At 34.5% G+C, this 22,481-nt stretch overlaps 1 protein-coding gene and 1 long non-coding RNA gene across 5 annotated transcripts in view; one reads left to right on the forward strand and one right to left on the reverse strand.

Moving 5' to 3' along the window:
* The window catches only part of LOC105218054 (semaphorin-2A), a 250,973-nt gene that overhangs the window by 46,091 nt on the left and 182,401 nt on the right, over positions 1–22,481 (reverse strand). For all 4 annotated transcript variants that reach the window (XM_054232840.1, XM_054232838.1, XM_054232836.1 and 1 more), the window contains 2 exons: positions 7,165–7,252; positions 6,865–6,916 (listed from right to left, as the gene is read on the reverse strand). In XM_054232840.1, the coding sequence (XP_054088815.1) occupies positions 6,865–6,916; positions 7,165–7,252 (140 nt within the window). The remainder of the gene's footprint in view (positions 1–6,864; positions 6,917–7,164; positions 7,253–22,481) is intronic.
* On the forward strand, positions 9,082–9,645 carry LOC128922435 (uncharacterized). The gene is made up of 2 exons (XR_008471660.1): positions 9,082–9,168; positions 9,225–9,645. It is a non-coding gene; the product is annotated as an uncharacterized LOC128922435 (long non-coding RNA).

The following is a 22,481-nucleotide window of genomic DNA, read 5'->3' on the forward strand; positions in this document are numbered from 1 at the left end:
GAGTGCGCTGACTGTTTGCTTGATGACAGGAGATATTTCGTCTTGTCCACATTCACCACCAGACCCATTCGCTTCGCCTCCTTATCCATGCGGGAAAAAGCAGAACAAACGGCGCGATTGTTGCTTCTGATGATATCAATATCATCGGCATACGCCAGGAGCTGTACACTCTTGTAGAAGCTTTGCAGTAGTAAAACTAGCTGTTAAATCACTTTAATCGATGAGGTTTAATATACCACTGAGTGAGAATCAATAATTATTTTATAATCTTCGCAGCAGTTTAGAAGATTAAAACTGAATTTAATGAAATTCTGCACACAACTCTCACATTTTCAAGCCACAACCAGCTAGTTGAAGCAAATTTCCAATTCATCAAATAAAATTATGAAACACTGAAAGCAGCAATCAATTGAGTTGCACAACTGCAAATCAACATCCACAAAGTATGCGCCATGCATACGAGTACACAAGCGAATTGGCCTGAATCGCACTGCCGTGCAACACGAGCAATGCCAATGCATTTGTGGTGAGTACAGTTGTGCATGTTCATGTGTGTTGGTGTGGTGTTTTGTGAATCAGCGGCAATTGAATTTGAGTAAATAAACCGTAATTATACATAATTTGCATGCAAATGCTGTAAATCGTATTAGGGCGCTGCCATAGGGCACATGCAACAACGGCGCGCAACCAACCAACCAACCAACTTGACACACAGTTGCACAAACTTTTCAATAAAATCAACGCTGTGGCTGTGGCAGTGTGCAGCGCATAAATTCGAATGCGTGCCATAATAAGGAAAATTAAATCAAATATTTTCACTAACAAATCCGCATAACGGTGCATTTGCCGAAGTTAGAACGTGCATGCAGCAGCGGCTTGCATTTGTGCCACATAACGGCAGATGTTGGTGGTTCATTTATTTTTTTGTATTTTGTTTTTGTATGCACAACGCGACCCGAGGCTTTTAAGCAATTGGAGTGTGAGCGTGCTGCGGTCGCTGCACATAACTGCATATTTATGACACACATTTCGGTTTGGTTTGGTTTGCTTGATAACATGCATTCCTCTACTCGGCACTCTCGCGTGAGTGTGTGCGTACTGCCGCTGACATGTGTTGCTAGTCTCATATGCGTAACCTCGTTCGACACTTTGTACCACTGGAACCCGCCTGGAAGTAAATTTCAATATTATATTGTAGGCTGTGGCATTTTCATAGCATAATTGTAGGCGCAACGCACTACTTTCGCCTGTAGCAAGCAGCAGGAAGGCACAAAAGGGCTGAGTGTGCAGTAGCGAAGTAAAAAAAAAAAATATTCTCAGCGCTTTCAACGAAATTGATTTATAAATCACGTAATGCACATAATGCAAAAGACAAAGTAAAGTGCGCATAATGAGCAGCAGAAGCGCAGCAGCGTAGCAGCCGACCGCTGTGTTGGTTTCTCCTGTTGTCAGCGTTACGCATTTTGCGTTTTCTTGTGCGGCGGTGGTGCAAAGTGCTGGCAATGAGTAACCGACGCTGCTATTTGTTGTTGTTGATGTGTCGCCGATGACGGGCGTCGGTGGCGTTGATGGCAGGTGCGTTGCGTGTCTTGTAAAGTGTTCAGCGCTCTGGGGAGACGCTTACGCATATGTGTTGCTGTTACAAATTCATATCACAGGTCTACATACATATATTTATATGTCACGTGAATATGTGTCATGTGCGCTATCTTGCTTGAACTATGCTCTAGGTCTAAATTATGTATTATTCAGTAAGCTACATGTCTTACAGTGGTACATTATAATATAAAATATTGTTAAATCCATAAGTGTAATATCATATCTTTTGTTCCCCTCCATACGATATCTTTTAAGATTCTGCATCGATAGTAAAATTTTTAATTTTGTATTATGCCCTGGGCGAAAAGTTCAATTTATAGAAGAAAATTTGTATGAAATATGACTTCTATTGCCAATTCAAAAGTTCGAGTTATGAAGACCTTCGAGTTAAGCAAGTTTGAGTTATGGAAGGAAATTTGTATGAAAATTCATTTCTAAACGCTATTGTCAATTCAATAGTTCGAGTTATGGAGATGTTCGAGTTATGGAAGTTCCACTGTACTTTACATTCGGTCAAAGATGTTTAGTTAAAAACGAAAATCAAGAACTTTAACCGTTTTCAAGTTAAATTTTCATCATTTCAAAATTCTATTATTTTTTTCTTTTGCATGGACTTAACTATTGTTTGGTTGTTTTCTGTTACCAGCTCAAACTTTGGTTCAGCACAATATTTCATAAACATAACTAGCATTCCTTAACCCAAAACTGTCAAATTTTTATTTCGAGTTTACTTACATATGTTCATATAAAGGGTGATTTTTTAAGAGCTTGATAACTTTTAAAAAAAAAAAAAACGCATAAAATTTGCAAAATCTCATCGGTTCTTTATTTGAAACGTTAGATTGGTTCATGACATTTACTTTTTGAAGATAATTTCATTTAAATGTTGACCGCGGCTGCGTCTTAGGTGGTCCATTCGGAAAGTCCAATTTTGGGCAACTTTTTCGAGCATTTCGGCCGGAATAGCCCGAATTTCTTCGGAAATGTTGTCTTCCAAAGCTGGAATAGTTGCTGGCTTATTTCTGTAGACTTTAGACTTGACGTAGCCCCACAAAAAATAGTCTAAAGGCGTTAAATCGCATGATCTTGGTGGCCAACTTACGGGTCCATTTCTTGAGATGAATTGTTCTCCGAAGTTTTCCCTCAAAATGGCCATAGAATCGCGAGCTGTGTGGCATGTAGCGCCATCTTGTTGAAACCACATGTCAACCAAGTTCAGTTCTTCCATTTTTGGCAACAAAAAGTTTGTTAGCATCGAACGATAGCGATCGCCATTCACCGTAACGTTGCGTCCAACAGCATCTTTGAAAAAATACGGTCCAATGATTCCACCAGCGTACAAACCACACCAAACAGTGCATTTTTCGGGATGCATGGGCAGTTCTTGAACGGCTTCTGGTTGCTCTTCACCCCAAATGCGGTAATTTACGTAGCCATTCAACCAGAAATGAGCCTCATCGCTGAACAAAATTTGTCGATAAAAAAGCGGATTTTCTGCCAACTTTTCTAGGGCCCATTCACTGAAAATTCGACGTTGTGGCAGATCGTTCGGCTTCAGTTCTTGCACGAGCTGTATTTTATACGGTTTTACACCAAGATCTTTGCGTAAAATCTTCCATGTGGTCGAATAACACAAACCCAATTGCTGCGAACGGCGACGAATCGACATTTCACGGTCTTCAGCCACACTCTCAGAAACAGACGCAATATTCTCTTCTGTACGCACTGTACGCATTCGTGTGGTTGGTTTAATGTCCAATAAAGTAAACTGAGTGCGAAACTTGGTCACAATCGCATTAATTGTTTGCTCACTTGGTCGATTATGTAGACCATAAATCGGACGTAAAGCGCGAAACACATTTCGAACCGAACACTGATTTTGGTAATAAAATTCAATGATTTGCAAGCGTTGCTCGTTAGTAAGTCTATTCATGATGAAATGTCAAAGCATACTGAGCATCTTTCTCTTTGACACCATGTCTGAAATCCCACGTGATCTGTCAAATACTAATGCATGAAAATCCTAACCTCAAAAAAATCACCCGTTATAAGTTTAATTGCCTACATTACTGGGTTAGGTGGGTTTCAAAATTTCACAATTTGAAAAAACTTTTGTCTCATTAAATAATGAAGTATGTGTAAAATATTCTCTAAAAATTTCAAACCGATTCGAATAAAATTCTAAGAGATAAAAATTCACGTCACTTTGAATTTATAACTTTAAACGCGTTAATCTCAAAACTCAATTTTTTAATTTGGTGGACATGATGTCTCGAAAAGGTATGAGGCGATTTTGTTCAAATTTTGCTCACATCTTTGATGCAACATTAACTATTTATTGAAGGAAGGATTTTTATTTTTTTATAATAACTATTTTTTGAGGCAATATATGGCGAAAATTTAAAAAATAAAATGAGGTTTTTAGTTCAAGGTCTGCCAAAAATTAAAATTTTTATATTTTTGTTTTCCTTTGTTCATTAACTAGATTTATTCATGTACTATCAAACTATTTTTGATTTATTGATTTTAGATTAGCTAATAATGAGTTATGCTGTGCATGGCGAGAGCATTTTTTTATGACGTCATGGTAGATGACGTGCCAACGACTGAGTTTTCGGAATTAAAAAAAATCACAAAATTCTGTTTAAATATGTATCTTTGAGATGAAATTAAATGAAATATATGAAAAAAAAATAAAAATACCTTTTTTTAACCTCTAAAACCCACGTAAGCAATATTTTTATGACATAAATAATATTCAGAATTTCTAACATAAGATCAATGAGATCTAATGTAGGCTGAAAATATTTTTTAAAAATGAAATTTTTTATTTCATATTGTTAACTTAATTGTCTCTTGAAATTTGTGCTGTCATTTCAAGGTTAACTTTTTCATCCGAAAACTGATATTTTTTATTTAAACTCAGTTTTTTGTACGAATAATATGAAATTTTGGGAATTTTGTATAATTTTATAACTGGATTTATATGGAAATGTTATATATGAAAATTGAAATCTTCAAATTGTTTCTTACTTTAAATAAAACGGTTTCTGAAATTCATAAAATTTCCCAAAATATTATCAGAACAATAAACGAAAGGTAAATTTTTACCCACTTTTCAAACAGTCTGCGAATGTACTACAGGGCGTATGAGTAACATGACTTTTATGAGTCTCATATCAATGAACTAATTTTGGCTCACAAAGCAATATATTTTGTTTAAATGATTTATAAAAGTATAGATTAACATAATTTCGTCTTTCGAAGCCGAAATGGAATTTTTACAAACCTTTATACTACCTACATTATGTTCTAACATTCTAAAATTTTCCACTCATATTTCCCAAAAACCTCAAGAACACTGCGTAGAAGCAACCGCAATCAAATTTCACTCCGTTGATGTGCCTTTTTCAGCGCCAAAATATATAGAGCGAAACAAAGTAAAAGGACATGCATTGTTGTTGCCAACAACACCAACTACTCACTCAGGCACTCAATGTGGTTGGTTTTGGTTGTGTGTATGTGTGTGTGAGTGCGTTAAGGGGCATAATAAAGTAGGCGCAAACTAAGTATTACTATTAAGTACGCCAAAAACCATGAGTCACACAGGACAACTAATGCTTGCGTCGAGCTGTTAAGCTGAATATCTTACGAGCTGCCTATTTTTTTGCGCTTTTATTTGTTGTTGTTATGTTTGCAATGTGTTTGCATGCAGTTGAATTTTGATGGTTATGTTGAAATCTATAGGGAGTTTAAAATGTACGAAAACCATTTCGCTTTTAAATTTTTATGTACACGATGGGGCAGTAAGGTATACTTTCACAAATTTACCGTTAAGTAGATAATGCTATTATTTGGGGTACAATGGGCGAATGGTGGAGTGGATAGATATTTTTAGAGGTGGAAATAGAATGCTGACTATGATGTTGGTAGGAACAAAACTGTTTCGATGTGAAAAACTAACTTTATTTATATTTTTTGAATAAGTAAACAGTTAGATAGGTCAAATATCCCGTTAGTGTCCATGTTTACTACTTTGCATCGGTACATATTTGTATATGTATAATTTTAGTTCATTAACTTCTTCTAAAGGCATAAAACCATATGCGGCCCCTAAATGTATGCTAAATTATTTTCCTTACTCCGAATATTACCAACTTTTTTTTTTGGATTTCTCGTATATATAGAAAACTCTGTCGAAAAACTTTAGGATGTACAGCTGAGTTTGATAAAAATCTATTTTATAATAGTTCGTTGAAATAAAGAGAAACCTAATTATATATATATATATATTGCGCCTAAAGGTATGCTACACTACTTTTCTTCACTCATATTATTTCTGACGCATAAACTAGACTAACTAACCGAAAAATATATGTAGACTTTGTGCGTCAAGGTTAGACATGCTTCTGTTTTCATATCTGAGCTGAAGAGCCTGAAAGTATACTTCTCAAAACAAGCAAAATGGCTTCAAATGGTCTACAGCAATAGCACTGTCGCAAATATAGTGCCTGGAGACAATAAACACATGCAAATGTTTATTCCAAATGCAATTTTTAGTTGTTTGTGTCCGCCACATCATTTTGGATTTGTGGCTATTTGTATCGCTTGGGACGCATTTTCATTAAAAATGTATGTAATTTCGCTACGAGTTTATTTTATTATTTTTTGCACAATTTTCATTCGTTTTTTTCACGCAGTTTTTCTACGATATATAAGTTGTGTGATTGTGGCAAAATTTAGTCCGCTGCTCATAAATCTCTAGTGCTTATGTCAACCGCTCAGCTGCAGTCTCAGCTGTGCTCAACATTGTTTTTTACTCACTCTCTCTCAACTAAACGCGAGTAAGCTTGCCCTTAGCGGTTCGTATTAATAAATAACTAATATTTTGTGTTTGGAACAGTTACTGTTGCACACTTTTAGGCATATTAGCTGGCAGTCAACGGTGAATTTGATATTTTGTTTGTCATAGATTTATTTCCCTTTTTTCATATTTTTTTTTGCGCAGAAGTATTAACTTGTTTGTCAACAGCTTAGCGCTTGCGGAATGAACTGTGAATACCAACCACTACTAATGCATACGTTTAGGCGCAGCAGCCTAAAACATCCATCAATTTATAATTATGACTTTAAGTGCGGCGAAAAGTCGCCACGGTCATATTTTACTAAATTTTTTATGTCATTTGCTTTATTCCATCAGCTAATAACTGTGTTTTTTTTATGATAACTGTAATCTGTATGCTATATATATATAGTAGTACTTACATCGCATTGTGATGACGAAATATTTTTGAGGTTCAAACGGAATACGCGATCCCTGTGGAGACATAAAAATCAGTTAATATCGTTAAAAACCAATAAATCGCCGGCGCTGCGGTCGCTGCTGAGCTTTTTGAGGATTTCTGTTGCATAAAAAGTGTTGTTAAAACTTTGATATTGCGAAGTGGGAGACCTATTTTTTTTATAAATAAAAATAATGTTTGTGTAAAACTAAAACATAAAAACTCAACAACAATCCACAATGCGGCGATTTTTTTGGTTTTTTTTTTTTCAAATTTCACTTACATGGCGCCCACGTAGAGCGTGTCCTTCTCCTCATCCATATGGAAAGTGCGATAATATAATTTGCCACAGTTGAATTCGCGTACATGATCTGAAAAAATGGAAAACAAAAAAAATTAAATTAATGTATACATAATAGTAATTTAGTAATGCTAATTTATGAGCTTTCAAAGCTTTGTAGTTAGTATTGTAAATTATATAATAAATAAGAGTATTTGACTATTTTTTTATAAACTGTTTTTATGATGTTATATTATGAATATTTGTTCGCCATTTAATTTGTTGTATTAAACAATCATTTGTTCGTTAGATGGCGCTGTGTTCGAAATATGTGTAAAGATCGATTTTGTTTCTAGTATTAATAATTATTAAATTAAGTTGGTTATCTGGTAACTCAGAAATAATTCTTTGATTAGCCTAATAAGAATAAATATTTTGAGCCATTATTTTTTCCCGACACTCGAAATATATCGAAAAAGGCTTAAGCTTTAAAAAATCTAATTTTTGGACAAAGATGATTTAAACCATAATAGATAAAGGTAATATAAGATCTTGACCAATTGACTTCATTGCTTGGAATCCGTAGGTATCTGTTATAGAAAATATTAGACATCCAGATATCAAGATTATCTCTTAGCTTCGGAGTGTTGGCTTCATATATTAGGTTGTCTAGTATCCCCCTTCCGCTTTTTTGCTCTTTATTTAATGTTTTATAAATAGTGTTACCGTCTATACGGCAACTTCATAGTACCCCCCTCGTAGAAGCGTTATTCGCCTCGTTATTTTCAAAGAACTCGGACAAAAGCCTTTTTTGAGTTCAACTATGAACCAGCATGGGCCGCCATGGACAGCAACAACATAACTTGGCGCTCCCATCCGAACTCCCGTAGCTTCTGTCAAGTCATCAACGAAGTGTGTGATCTGGTGTTGCACTGGTGGAACACTACACCTTTCCTGTGGCCAATTCTGGACGCTTCTGGTCGATCGCCTACTTCAAGCGGTCCAGTTGTTCGCAGTAGATGGTAAAATTAAGCATCTTGCCATATGGGAGCACCTCATATTCCCTTTCAATCCCACCAAACACACAGCAAATTATTATTTGGGACGATTCCCCGGTCTTCGACCACGACTGTTTACGCTTTATATTGCCGTATGTTATCCATTTTTCGTCGCCAGTCACCATCCGCTTCAAAAATGGGTGGAGTTCTTACCGTAGCATATCGCAGACGTTGATTCGGCCCAGAAGGTTTTTTTTTTGCGTCAAATCATGCGGCACCCAAACATCAAAGCTTTTTTGTGTATCCAGCCTTCTGCAGATAGTTTAAAATGGTTTGGTGGCTAACTCCTATCTTCTGGGCGAAGGCGCGATATGCCACTTGCCGGTCTAACTCAATATTTTCGATGATTTGATCGGTATTCGTCGTCACAGGTCTTCCGCCGGCTGGCTTATCCATGGTGTCATTTTCAACCATTCTGCATCGTCGAAAATATTCCTTCGCAGTTCGAAGTAAAAAGTACCATCCCCCAAAACACCAATAATTTCACGGAACTTTTCTCGAGCGGATTTGCCTTTAACGAAGGAAAACTTCTAAAATAGCGCGAATTACGGCGTAGCGTAGTTTCTTTAAGTTCACTGTGTCACAAAAATTCTTGATAAGCGCCAATGATGCAAGAAAATTTTAAGAAAAACAAATTTTAAATTTTCTTATTATCAATTAATTATTTAGAAAAGAAATGATAAAAAAGTAGAGAAAAGCAGCAGGGAACCATTCATGATGTCACAGTGAAGAATGAAATGGTAAAAGAAAAAAACTATTTTTAAGGTTAGGTTGCAAATTTATTGGTTTCTTATTTGAGTTTGCTGTCAACCACTTTTTTTAGAATTTTAATATTCATATTTTCATGAATTTTATATTTGAAAAAAGTTTTTTAAAGCAAAAAAGTTCAAAGAGTATATCTAATAAATATATTCCCTTGAAACACAACAGAACTTTTTAATATTCGAAGGTAAATAAATTTGTTAATAAAAAGTCCTTTATTCCGCTGAAAAAAATATCCCAAAGTATTGCAGTTCAGCTTTCCAAAGCAAACTGTTATATGATATGGTACTCCTGGCGAATATATTTTGGCCAACAAAACCAACAAGAAGAACTAGAAAATATTGCTACAGGAAAATAAACGATTTGAATGCTTTTAACAATAAATGAGTTAAGGATGCGCCGATAGCTAGCAAAGCGACCAAAAACCAACTAGTTTGAAGCAAAAAAAGTAACAAAATCCATACAGCGTTGTAGGCAGGCAGGCATAGCGGGAGGTCAAACGTATTCAAAGCGCTGACCATTCATTGATTTTGAGAGCACAACCAAATATTTTATTTCACTATATTTTCGTATGTTACAATATTTTTGCCAATCCACAGCACATAACGGTATTTGTATATAAATATTTGTAGTGTATGTGAAATGAAAAATTGATATGCTCCTGCCTGCCAGTTCGTTTGTAAATGAATATGCCCGTCAACGCTGTTAGAATAGTCGTAATGGTATTGTATTTCAATACATATGAGTACATATGTGCTGAAAATGTTAACAGTAGAAGCGCCGCCGCCGGTATGGAGCGTAAAATAAAATATTGCCAAATGAAAACGAGTTGCAGGCGGCAGTAATAGTGGGGAGGAGAGGCGCAGAAAGAGACGGTACATAAAATATCTGCATTTTTATATTCCTTTATCATTTGTTTCTTCTGCACAAAAGGAACAAAAAGGTGCAGCAAAAGAGTGTGTATGCCGGCAGTTCATAAAAACTAACGGACTAACATGTCCCGCAAAATCGGACAGAATGAAATTGAAATTCTAATCAATTGACAAATAGCCAAAGGCATTAGTTAGAAAAATTGTATATCGCTGTGGCGTGTGTGGGAGGAAGGTTGTTAAATTGAAGAGTAAGAAAAATTGCTGTTTTTGCGCTTGAAATTTTGTTTGAGAGATTTTCTCCTTTATGTGATTGATTTAGGTTACTCATACGCTCTGGACATTTTATTTTTTATTGATAGGGTGTTTGGTCAAACTAAAAATTTTATGGGACGCTGCTTGAATGTGAAAATCTTTGGGTGAAATCTTACCCACATTTACTTCTGGAATGTCCCACCTTTGAGAGATCTAGGTAAACATTTCTGGTATCTCAATTGTTTGTACATTCTCACGATATAGAACGATTTCTGCAGATTTATGTTCTAAGCGCTTTGTCGATTCTTTAATCTAAGTGAGGGAATAAAATTTTTGGAATTACAAAAGACAGTCTACTAATAGTCTAAGTGTGTTTCCTATGATGGGGAACAGCCATGCAACCTAACCTATAGGATGCATGTATACGTCTCTTCACTTAAATAAAGAAAATTTCCATGGCATATGATTCTCAAATATGTGAGTTAAGGAGTCTGTGAGCAAGTTGGTTAATAAGAATTAGTGCATAAGTGATTTCAAAAATTATTTGGAAAATATTCTCCTTGACAAAAATTTTGTAGATTACTCATACGCCATGTTCGTGACACCTGAATGGCGCATGATTAAGCGAAATCCGTTCTTCCAGCTTGAGTATATACTAAAGTCTAATAAAATAATAATTTTTTTTTTTAATTTTTATACTCTCGCAACAAAGTTGCTATGAGTCTGTAAGTCATAAAACTAAATGAGTTAGATATAGGGTTATATATGCATATCAAAATGATCAGGATGACGAGTTAAAATCTGGATAACCGTCCGTCCGTCTTAATGAAACTTGGTACACATATTCCTTAGCACTTTCGGACCACTGCAACGCCCACATAGCGAAAACCGAAAACACATAAAGTGTCATAGCTAAGGCATAAATAAAGCTATAAATGTAAAATTTGGTACAAAGGATCGCACTAGGAAGGGGGATATTTGGATGTAATTTTTTTGGGGAAGTGGGCATGGCCACGCCTCGAAGAGGTTTTTATATATATCTCGCAAATCAATTCAGCTATAGGAACCAAACATTCTTTTCTTTTAGCCACTTCCTTTTATAGTCCAAAACCATAGACAGGAACAGTTAGCAATCACTTGGTGATATGTCCCGATTATAGGGCGAGCAAAAGAATATCTCAAACTATCTTTCGGAGTTTCGGATAAGTAACTATCGATAGCAGTGGCTTTGTGTTGTCCTGGTAGAACGCTCTTCCTCTCACGTTGGCTAAATCTGGCCGCTTCTAGTCGTTTGCTTTCTTCGGACGGACCAAATGACCAATACAGTTCCGAATTTAGAGTTTTCTGTAGAGGAGCCGCTCATAGTTGATGATTTCCTGCCAACACCACAAAAAACACACTTTTCTGACCTTCAATTCTGGCTTGACTTCCGTTCGTGCCAGATCACCATGATTCGACCACGACCGTTTTCGCTGGACAGTGTCTTTAGTGATACACTTTTCATCACCAGTAACCATACACTGCAGAAATACTTCGAATATGTTACGACTCAGCAGCGATTCATAAAGATAAATGCGGTCCATGACTTTCCATCGAACTTATTTATGTATTCAACCTTTTATATAAGGTTCCAAAAGTGTTTTTGTCCAATTTTATCTCCTGAAAAAACAGGATTCCCTTATTTTATTGGTGTTTTCGAAAATGTACCTTCGAGAATGTGACGTATCTTTGACATCAAAATCATCGGAACGGAATGACGAAACCAGTGGCAATCAAAGGCGGCGATGGGACGTTACAGTATAAGAACCATAACCAGTCTTAACATTTTCAGGCTTCTAACTAGTGTTTTCGCCTTTGTGGAAGAAAAATTGGCGTTTTTCGTTTTCTTTGCTGGTGTCTTTCTGTGATGTGGCTCAAGCAATACGGAGTCAAGCAATAGCAAAATAGTCTGAGAAGGTTTTCTTGTATGAAATCTTATCTTTCTGTTGTCATAAAGCAGAAAGCGATCGCTCTACTAAAGTAATCTATTAGAAAAATAATGGATTTCTTGCTACTAGACCTTAGATAACTTATAATAGGAAAAAAAAAACTCATTATTTTTTCCAAATTTTCGGGAATATATATCACAAAAGTCATCGCAATTAAGTTTTTGCTTTCTATCTGCGCATATCTGTGCAATTCTTCAAAGACATCTATCACTTTGATAACCAAATAAAATGTCGCATAACTCATCTGTAAGTAGTTGTTAAACACATTCACCGTAATCCATCATTTTTTCTTTCAGCCAACAATTTGGAAATATTTAGCCATAAAATAAATAGAACTGCTTAAGTGGCAATCATTTGTTAGCGCATTTCATTCACAATGCGCTAATTAAATGTCTAACTTGGCGACGAGTTGGCTGAAAGGTCAAGCAATACGCAATCACAAGATTCTGCGTAAGGAAAAGTACACAAAAAGCGGCATTTAATTAACATAATTAATATTTGCTGCTGAAGGCAAATTTTTTTCAGACAAAATTTTGGTTAAAGTGAAACTAAATATATTTAATGTATATATGTATGTATGTAATAAATGCAAGCACTTAGTCATTAAGCAAACGTAAGCGTTTAAATGCCAATATTTGTATTGTGTCAATATATATATGTATGTATATTGCGAATTTCATACTAACCTAGAAATTCGTGTATGTGTGTGTATGTTTATTTGCCTCTGTAGACGCCAAGCGAGCGAGAGCAAGCAAATCGCACAATTAAACATGCCACGACAACTTAAGCAATTAATATCCTGCCATGTTTGTCCTCAATGCCCTGCGTGGTCACACAACACATACCACTCAAGTCAACACATACACACGCACACAGTTACATGGCAGCTTTGAGCTTTATTTACTTTGCTTAATATGAAGCGCTTACACGATTTCTTGCTGTTGCTGCTACTGCTGCTTCTGCTTTTATATTAAAGTAAATATGTTTGTGCTATATTTAATAGTTGTTGTTGTTGTAATGTGTTTTTGTTGTAAAGTGTGTTTTTTTTGTAACGTCCATTTATATATATGTATATATGTATATTGTGCATGTCAACAGTAAGTAAATTGTTGACGTGACAATAATGCCACTGTTGTTGTTGTTGTACTTATGTCCTTCATTAATTGCAAAGCATTTCATGTAGTGCAAACAAACATGTTTGCTCAGCTAACAATATGAAAACGCACACAAACCAACATGGGTTTAAGTAGAATCTTTTTGTAAACACACATACATACATTTGCATATTTGCTGCTTAAATAAAATTTATTCTACTGTTAAAGCTTCGAATTTGTTATCATCATTGTTTTAAGGAAAGAGTTAGTGGTGAGTTGTAAGGCATCATTTAAGGATCTAATATTCGAAATTAAAGAACCGCAGGTAAACTAATATTTCTCTGTGTCTATATTTCTTTAAATATTCGCTGGGAGAATTTGGAAGTATCACTTCGAAATGCTTCTTTGAGTCATTTATCCTTTATAGCACACTCTTATTGATGTTTCTTGATTCATATTTCCCGTATCGACGTGAGCAAATTGCTCTAATAATTACGTAACGCATTTTTGTCGAGACACGATCACCGAGAGATCGCAGATTTAAATCATTCGTGATAGTAAGAGTACAACATTTGATTCCAATGGTAAATTTTCATGGTAGATTTGGCGTCTAAGCCTCTATTTTGATCGACAGGAAATATTGGTTCAAATCAAACCAAATTTTAATCAAGATATGTGAATATGGTTAACTTAGTAATAGCACGAGTTGTTGGAGAAAAGTAATATCGAGAGTTCTTAGAAACAATGACTTGAGTTTTATAGCCTTTTCACATAGCCAAATTAATAGATCAATTAAAATTTTAATTGAGAAACCAGTTTTTGCCATTCACACAGCCAAATTAATTGATCAATTAAAATTTTAATTGAGAAACCAGTTTTTTCCATTCGCACTGCCGGCTACTCGATAATCAATTAGCTGTTATAGATTTTTGTTTTTGTTTTTCATAGGGAGTTGTTAAGTTTCATTAGCTGATTGCTATTTTATTATTTATATCCAGCAGCGACATCTAACGTTGAGAAGTGTGAGCAACAACTTGCAAAATACATTAAAAATACGTACTTTGTCCCAGGGTTAAATTGCATTTTCAACTCGATTAAAAATTTATGTAGAACAAGTAAGGAAAGGCTAAGTTCGGGTGCAACCGAACATTTTATACTCTCGCAATTTATTAAAGAAATTTTAATAAGATAACACCCAAATTTACCTATAAATTCGGCACAAAGTTTAATAGAATAACGAAAATCGTCCTATATAGTGTATGAGGGCTGAGGTAATTCCTGAACCGATTTCATTCATTTTCACCAGCACTTAATTTCGCTTTCCGATTTTAATAATTTTTGGAACAGAGACACACTATTAGAAGAAAACAATTACCTCTGAATTAAATTGAGATATCTGAGAGATTTACCCATATTTTCGGTTAAAATTTATCCTTAGGCGCTGAGTTCAACATGTCCGATATCTAGGGTCTTGAAAAGTTTTAGTCCGTTTTCGACAATTGAAGCCAGAGATGATATGTACTATTTGTGTAAAGTTTTATTCCGTTATCTTCATTGGTTCCTTATGTATACATTATAAAGTGAAGGAATCAGATGGATTCAAAATTGAGTTATATGGGAAGTTGTCGTGGTTATGAACCGATTTCATCCATTTTTCACACGTGTCATCAAGGTGTCAAGAAAGTATTATATACCGAATTTCATTGAAATCGGTCGAGTAGTTCCTGAGATATGGTTTTTGACCAATAAGTGGGAGATGCCACGCCCATTTTTCATTTTGTAAAAAAATCTGAGTGCAGCTTCCTTCTGCTATTTCTTATGTAAAATTTAGTGTTTCTGACGTTTCTCGTTAATGAGTTAACTCACTTTTAGTCATTTTCAACCTAACCTTTGTATGGGAGGTGGGCGTGGTTAAGATCCGATTTCTTTCATTTTTGGACTGTATAAGAAAATGGCTGAAAAACACCACTGCAGAAAGTTTGGTTTATATAGCTTTATTGGTTTGCGAGTTATATACAAAAAACCTATTTGAAGGCGGGGTCACGCCCACTTTTCCAAAAAAATTACATCCAAATGTGCCCCTCCCTAATACGATCCTATGCTCCAAATTTTATTTTCATAACTTTATTTATGGTTTAGTTATGATACTTTTTGTGTTTTCGGTTTTCGCCATTTTGTGGGCGTGGCAATGGTCCGATCTTGCCCATTTTCGAAAGCAACCTCCTCAGGGTGCCAAGGAATACGTGTTCCAAGTTTCGTTAAGATATCTCAATTTTTACTCAAGGTATCCGTTGGACGGACGGACGGACAGACAGAATTTCGGATTTTGACTCGTCTCGTCACCCTGATCATTTTGATATATATAACCCTATATCTAACTCGTTTAGTTTTATGACTTACAAACAAACGTTAGGTGAACAAAACTATAATACTCTCTTTAGCAACTTTTGTTGCGAGAGTATAAAAATTAGATTTTTATATTGTATGGTAAATCGATATAAATCAGCGCTTTAATTGAACAAAGGCCGATTAATTGATCAATTTGCTTCTGTGCGAAAATGATATTAAGCACTACGAGTCCATGTTTCATAAAGTATAGAGAATGTTTAGTTGGTATAACCTCCAAGCTTTTGCATTCTATACTCATAAGAATTTCAATAAAAATAATTTGCGAATAAGAATATTCTATTTCTTCTTAATTGTATTGCAGAAAGCTTTAGTACGGATACTTAAAAAGAATATGCATGCAATTAAGTTAACAGAAAAAAACGAAGAAGAAGAACACTAAAGAAAACTAAAATAAAAAATAATTATTCATTCATGTACATTAACCCATTCTCTCCCATTGCACTCACTTGGATAAAAAAACATGATTACCCCAAGCTAGTACAATAGTAGGGAATGAATTAAAGCTGTCGCCTTCAAAATAGTCTCCATTTGATTCATACAGTTATGCCAGCGCTTCTACTAATCGTTCAAATGCTTCGATTTTTGGAAAAGCTTTTGGCTCTTTCAGCGATTTCTCGTCTGCTTGTACATACAGCCCTTTAAGGTTCTCTTTATTTTCGAAGAAAAGGGTATCGCTACACTATTTTTTTATGATCAGCTCAAAATTCTATCATATTTCAGAGCCCTTATTTTTTGAGCACACCTCGTATGCATAAAAAAATTGACAATGATTGCAAGAACAAACTTTGCAAAGACTAACTTTACGAGTGAACTTAGACAGGGACGCTATTTGAGAGTTCATTCTCGTAAGAACACAGTACAGCTTAATAGAAAAACAGCTAAAATCAAATAGGTTATTTAAATCCCGGCATACTGTCTTAGATCGCTTGAATGATTAGCGACTTCCGTAGAAAGAAGTTCAAAATGTTTTTCATTACTCTAGTGAAATGGAAACAAACTTTCTATTCATTTCGAAAGAGGCGTGAGCTACTGTCACTTGCAGATCGAGTTAATCCTTATCTTACAATCACAACATTTAATTTCAAAAAGAAAAACACAATTTCAAAACTCATGCTTAGCCTTGGCACATATTAACTGAGATAATAAACCAAAGTCTAAGAAATTAAAGTAAAAATCCAAGAGACCGCCAGGAAGTCACGTGCGCTTAATTATGAGCAAAAAGAGAAAAGAAATCCAAATGACAAAATAATTAAGTGAAAAGAATTAAAATATCTTAAAACTAGACTTCCACTAGCGTATTAGCACGTGCACTTAATTAAACTATTTAACAACGCAGTGTATGCTGAGCGCACACGTCGTCTGCAGAAGCATACATGCAGGCGCAACGCAATTAGACAATTTCATGCAGGTCCATATGCACCCGCTAAAATTCCAGCTACAGGAAAATGGCACGGGTAAACAAAATAGGTTGCTGGGTGTGCTTGAACTTAAACGCGCGTGTGCGTAAGAAACAGCGAAAAGTGACACTAATCTAAAGCAGTGCTTACTGGCTTGTTTGTTCCGAGCTTCTTCTATTTGAGTTTTAGCGCACTTTTTGTGAACCTGCAATTGACTATCGCGTGCGTTTTACTATTTTCCACAACTTCAACTGCTCACTACTATAGTGACTAACAAGCGATGCTGCCCTTGAGAACAAGCGCACAAATTAACAGCAGATAACACACCAACAGCAGGAGCGCAGTGTTGAAAAGCAGCGCTGAAAAAGAAATGAGTTATAACTAAGAGAATATAAAAGAAAACTGCTGGAAATTAACTCGACGCTTGGCTGAAAATTGCACAGAGCAAAGCAGCACATAAAGGGTTAAGGAGCAAAAAAAATTGCATGCGAGAAAAAATAAAAAAATAAAAATTGCATGAGAGAAAAAGTAAAAAAAAATGGGAAAAAATAAATTGCAGTGAGGAAATATAAAAATCTAATTAAAGTTTCAGCGTGAATTTTTCATGCCAACTTTTTAGAAATGCATTTTTTCATTTTTCTACAAATTGTAAGATTCGCTTTGTTTACTGTTTCTTTTTCTAGGAAACATAGTGAAATTTGCGCTGAAAGACAGTGTGAAGCTTGGACAAAATTGCAACAAAAAATAAGAGTGTATTTTTATTGACTGCCAACTGAAAAATGCAAACAGTTGCCAGAGTTAGTTAGAAGGCTACACAGAAGCGCTAAATAAAAATGAAATTTATATAAAAAAAAAAAATTAAAATGCTGCAGACTTAAAGAAGAGTAGCATGAAAAGAAATGATCAGTAGCGGCAATTTTTTAATTCACTTATATTCATAAAAATCCAGAGGCTACTACAACAATGAGAAACAAACACAAACTTGGTGTGGCAACATCGTTTCCACTGTTTGCCATCTGTAGTATATCAAAGAGACATCGAGGGTGAAGGAATTCGAGAGTTAGAGGCAACACAGGGAAGTGACAGCCGCCTTGGCATTTTGAGGCGTTGAGTAGAATTAAGTTATAAAGGCAACATTTTACAACGAGCACAACACAACAAAATGAGCAACAAATGTTAAGGAACAGCGATCGACTAACGCGACTTGCAAAGCTGCAACGTAAAGTTGCACAAATAAGCTAAGACTAAGGTTAAGACTAAGAAAAAGAAGAAAACAAAAATTTTATGAAACAAAAGAAACTGCAATAGATGTGTTGTAAGGAGCAACAGCGGGAAATTCCATTTCTAAGAACGCCGTCAACAGCAATCTTATTAGAAACAGCTGTTTTATAGCTGTTTAAAATGGTGTAAACTACAGAAGCAATACAGTGAGTAATTTTGAATTTATGAACAGTATTTTTTAAATACATACATATGTATGTACATAATGATGTTTATTTCTGAATTAATATTTTATAAACTATTAATTAAATATGATATTTGGTTTATTTCTTTGATGTGGCAACCCTTGATGAAAATATGTACGGATATCCAACAAAAATATTACCTAAACATGTTAAGTTTGATGTTGATATTGCCTTCATTATAAATAAAAATAATTAAAAAAATTTATAAAATAATTAAACAGGTGGCAACCCGTTTTAAAAAAAATTTGTTTCAAGAAGATATTTAATTTAAAAGCGATATAAAAATCTTATTTTACCAATAATTTTTTGATTGAAAACTGAAAAATGTGGCAACCTTTAGCATAATTTTTTAACAAATATTCTCAACCTTTTTTAAGACTATTTTCTTAATAAACATCATCAACTGCATTTTTGTAATATTTTAAAGTTGACTATTATTTTATATTCTACACTTTTCTCAGGAACTTTATGCAACACAAAATTTTAAACAAATGGCAACAAATTTTCTAAAATACTTTTCAGTTTTAAGTAATTTTTCAGCCGAAACCCATTATTGCAGAAATTCAATTGGCTACTAAAATTTATTGAATAAAATTTCGAAAATAGGTGGCAACCTTCTTTAAATATATTTATCTTAAAAAAAATTTTCATAATAATAAGTTTTATAAATTCATTAAATTTTTTTTAGTGGATTTTTATTTCATTAATTTTGCTAAATGAATATAAATATTAAATACGTGGCAACGCTTCCCAAAAACTATTTTCAGTTTTAAGAAAACTCTTATTTTAAAATCATTATTGTAGCAAATTACACATTTTTTTGAAATCAATTTTGGAACAAGTGGCAACCTTCTGAACAAATTTATTCGATTATACGGTTTCTTTAAATTTTTCTGGTTATTTAATATTCTAACTCATTTTGTACTCACTGTTTTTATTTATAACACTTTTATTGTATAACATTTTTTTTAAACAGATGGCAACTCTACTAAAAAAATATAAACAACTGAGAATTACCACAATTTAAACAACAGTACAGTACAATGTAATCGAAATCGAACCATATCTATATCCCTGTAACTCATTGAAAACCCTCATTGTCTCCTGCGCCTAAAAGCACTCTTCTTTATACGCAATCACCTTAAAACGATTACCATTAACACATGGGCACGTTCCTCTCCAGCTAACATGACCACCATTGTTTTCATAGTTACTACCTTACGTACAACAACATCAACATTACACAACAACAAACACACAAAGAACTGCCACTATGCCACAATCTCTACAGTACACTAACAAAAGCCTTAATTTTGCTAGCCTTCGAGACCTCAAGCTGAAATAGCAAGTTGCAGCTGCTGCAACACTGAGCGTGTTATCAGTGCGTTGCATACAGCAGTTGAAGACAACAATGACGATAACTTAGCCGTTAACATCATTGTCAACAAGCACACAACAACGTTCAACAACAACAAAAACAACAAGCAATAGAAAACAGCGAGCAACCACTACGAAATGTCAACAGTTGTATTGACGACAAAAGGTGGGCAGGAAAACAAAACACAAAGCTTTGCCGATGGCGCCACTAAAACAGCAGGAGTAGCAACATTAGCGGTAGTTTCTAGAACAAGCACTGCAAATGAGAAATCTCTAGGCTTTGAGCAGCGTCAGGTGTATTTCATTTTCCCATGTACCTACTGTCATTGTTGTTATTATTATTGTTTTAGAGTCAACTATTATGAGGCAGTGCATCATTAGGAACTTTCAGCAGCACTGTTTGGTACACAAATGAACACATGCGGTATGTGTTTGTGGCGGTTTGATTGCTGACATTTGCATACTTTTGCATACTTATAGGGTGTGTTCCTCAGGTGCTTATGTGCAATAGTTTGGCAATGCTGTAAGTAGTCTATTGTTCTTCATGTGTTAACTAACATCTTTTGTTTGGAGTTTTGTAGTTTTGGACTTTCTTGCTCTGGTGTTTCCCATTTTTGGTGGAATTTTGATTTTTCTTTGGAAATTATTGACACTTAACTAAAATATTTTGCTTTTAGAAGAATTTAGAATTTGAGAATATCTAGTAGTAAATTTGTTTCCAATCTTCACACATATAATTTTTATAAGTAATGTGAACTAAAATTTTTTTCAGCCAATTGGCAACTCTGTTGCTTTATTTAAGAAAAAAGTTTCATATTAACATTCACATCTCACAGACTAGCAAGAATTAATATAATCCAAATGTGTTTATAATAAAAACAAAGCAATAAATTGATTGTCTTACGAGCTATTGTTTGACATATTTTATATCATTGCGCCTATAAATATGCTAACGAGTAAAGCGTAAATAAAGAAATTATATGTACATTATAGGTCTACAATTGAAAGATACGAAACACTATATCTTAAGAATATCCTGCAGGAAAAATTCAATAAAGTATATGATAGTTTTTATATATGAGAAAGAAAATACGAAAAATATACCGTTGAACTACCCTAACTCTTCCCACAACTTCGAGTTAGAGAGACTTCCGAGTTAACGCAGGTATTCTGTATGAAATTTGACTTCTATTTCCAGTTCAAGAGTTCAAGTTATGGAGAACTTCGAGTTATGGAAGTTCATTGTAATTGTATTGACCATGTAGGCTGCTTTCAATAATTCGTCTTGAGCAAAAGAATTGGAATCGTCAGCATGATAGAACTGACAAACATTCACTGTGTTAAACAAAGAGTATTCCTCTTAACCCTCTTAATTTCTACTATATCTAATCTTTCATCCTAAATGTAGGCAACAATTTATTTTTTACTCAGAATGAAGGTTTAATATGAATAGGTATATACATATAAAGAGGAGATTCTAAAAAAGAAATATAACGCTTTTCATTGAATGTTATGGTAAAGAATTCAGCTTTATAATAAAGACAAGGCCTTTCCATTATGATTTTGAAATTATTTCGGGCATATGACCGACACGATTGGGTCGAATAAATTCCAGCCTAGAGGACAATTGTCGACTACTTTTTGCAGCGATTGGGGCCATATGCCAGTAATAAATGTCGTTCCGGTGTAAGTAAGTCAAGTTACAGTTGTAAAGAGATCATCTTCCAAAATGTAGAGCCTTATTGAAAATCACACCTCTAAAAACACATACGTTTTAGAAGTATGTATTACAAATTAGTACGGATAAAAGTCAAGTTCAAGAGAAATACCGAAAATATTAACAAAATCGTCAATGGAGTTTGCCATACTTTGCAAAATGAAAATTGCAATTGAGAGTTTTTTTCTTCTTATCAGGTTATTCGAAAATATATTGTGAAATAATCGCCCCTATTCCCGTTGTAGTCATCGTTTTAAAACGACATAAGAACGCCTATTTGGCATTCCTGTTGGCGTTAACGACATTTATCGAAAATAAATTGAGATTCCCCAATTTGAAAAGAGTATAGAAACGACATAGAAACAGTCGTTTTTATCGTTGCTATAATTGTGAGCGACATAGAAACGACGCGGTTGTTTGAAGGAATATTTGATGTGAAGATGAAAATTCCAAATCGGAAATAGTTTGAAATTTTAATTTCTGAAATGGAAAAATATCCTGCATATGCCAAGGACTTTAGAAAAGGGATAAATCCTTTAAATTTCAATTTTTTGGGAGGAATATTTTTTTTTCTAAAAAAAAAACAAAATCCATTCCACCGCCATTTTTATATCTAAGAGTATATTTAAGATATGAAAGGTCTTAAAATTCAAAACGAAGAAAAAAATAGTACTCCAACAAGACGAGGAGTTAATAAACAGATACCCATGTCTCCTTTGGCTGGACCACTAGGTAGAGTAGTCGGATTAGCCAGAAGCAAGGAGCATGAGACGCTGGAAGTATAACATATTTTAGAAGAAAGTTAGGAGGACGCAGATGTCACCACTACTTCTTTTAAAAAATCAAATAAAGATGGAAGACTAATATTGTTGTACGTTAGTACAATAATTACAGTGATAACGTTGTTTAGAGTCAATAGAGAATAGCA

Source organism: Zeugodacus cucurbitae, chromosome 6 (assembly GCF_028554725.1).
Source record: "Zeugodacus cucurbitae isolate PBARC_wt_2022May chromosome 6, idZeuCucr1.2, whole genome shotgun sequence".
NCBI classification, from domain to species: Eukaryota; Metazoa; Arthropoda; class Insecta; order Diptera; family Tephritidae; genus Zeugodacus; species Zeugodacus cucurbitae.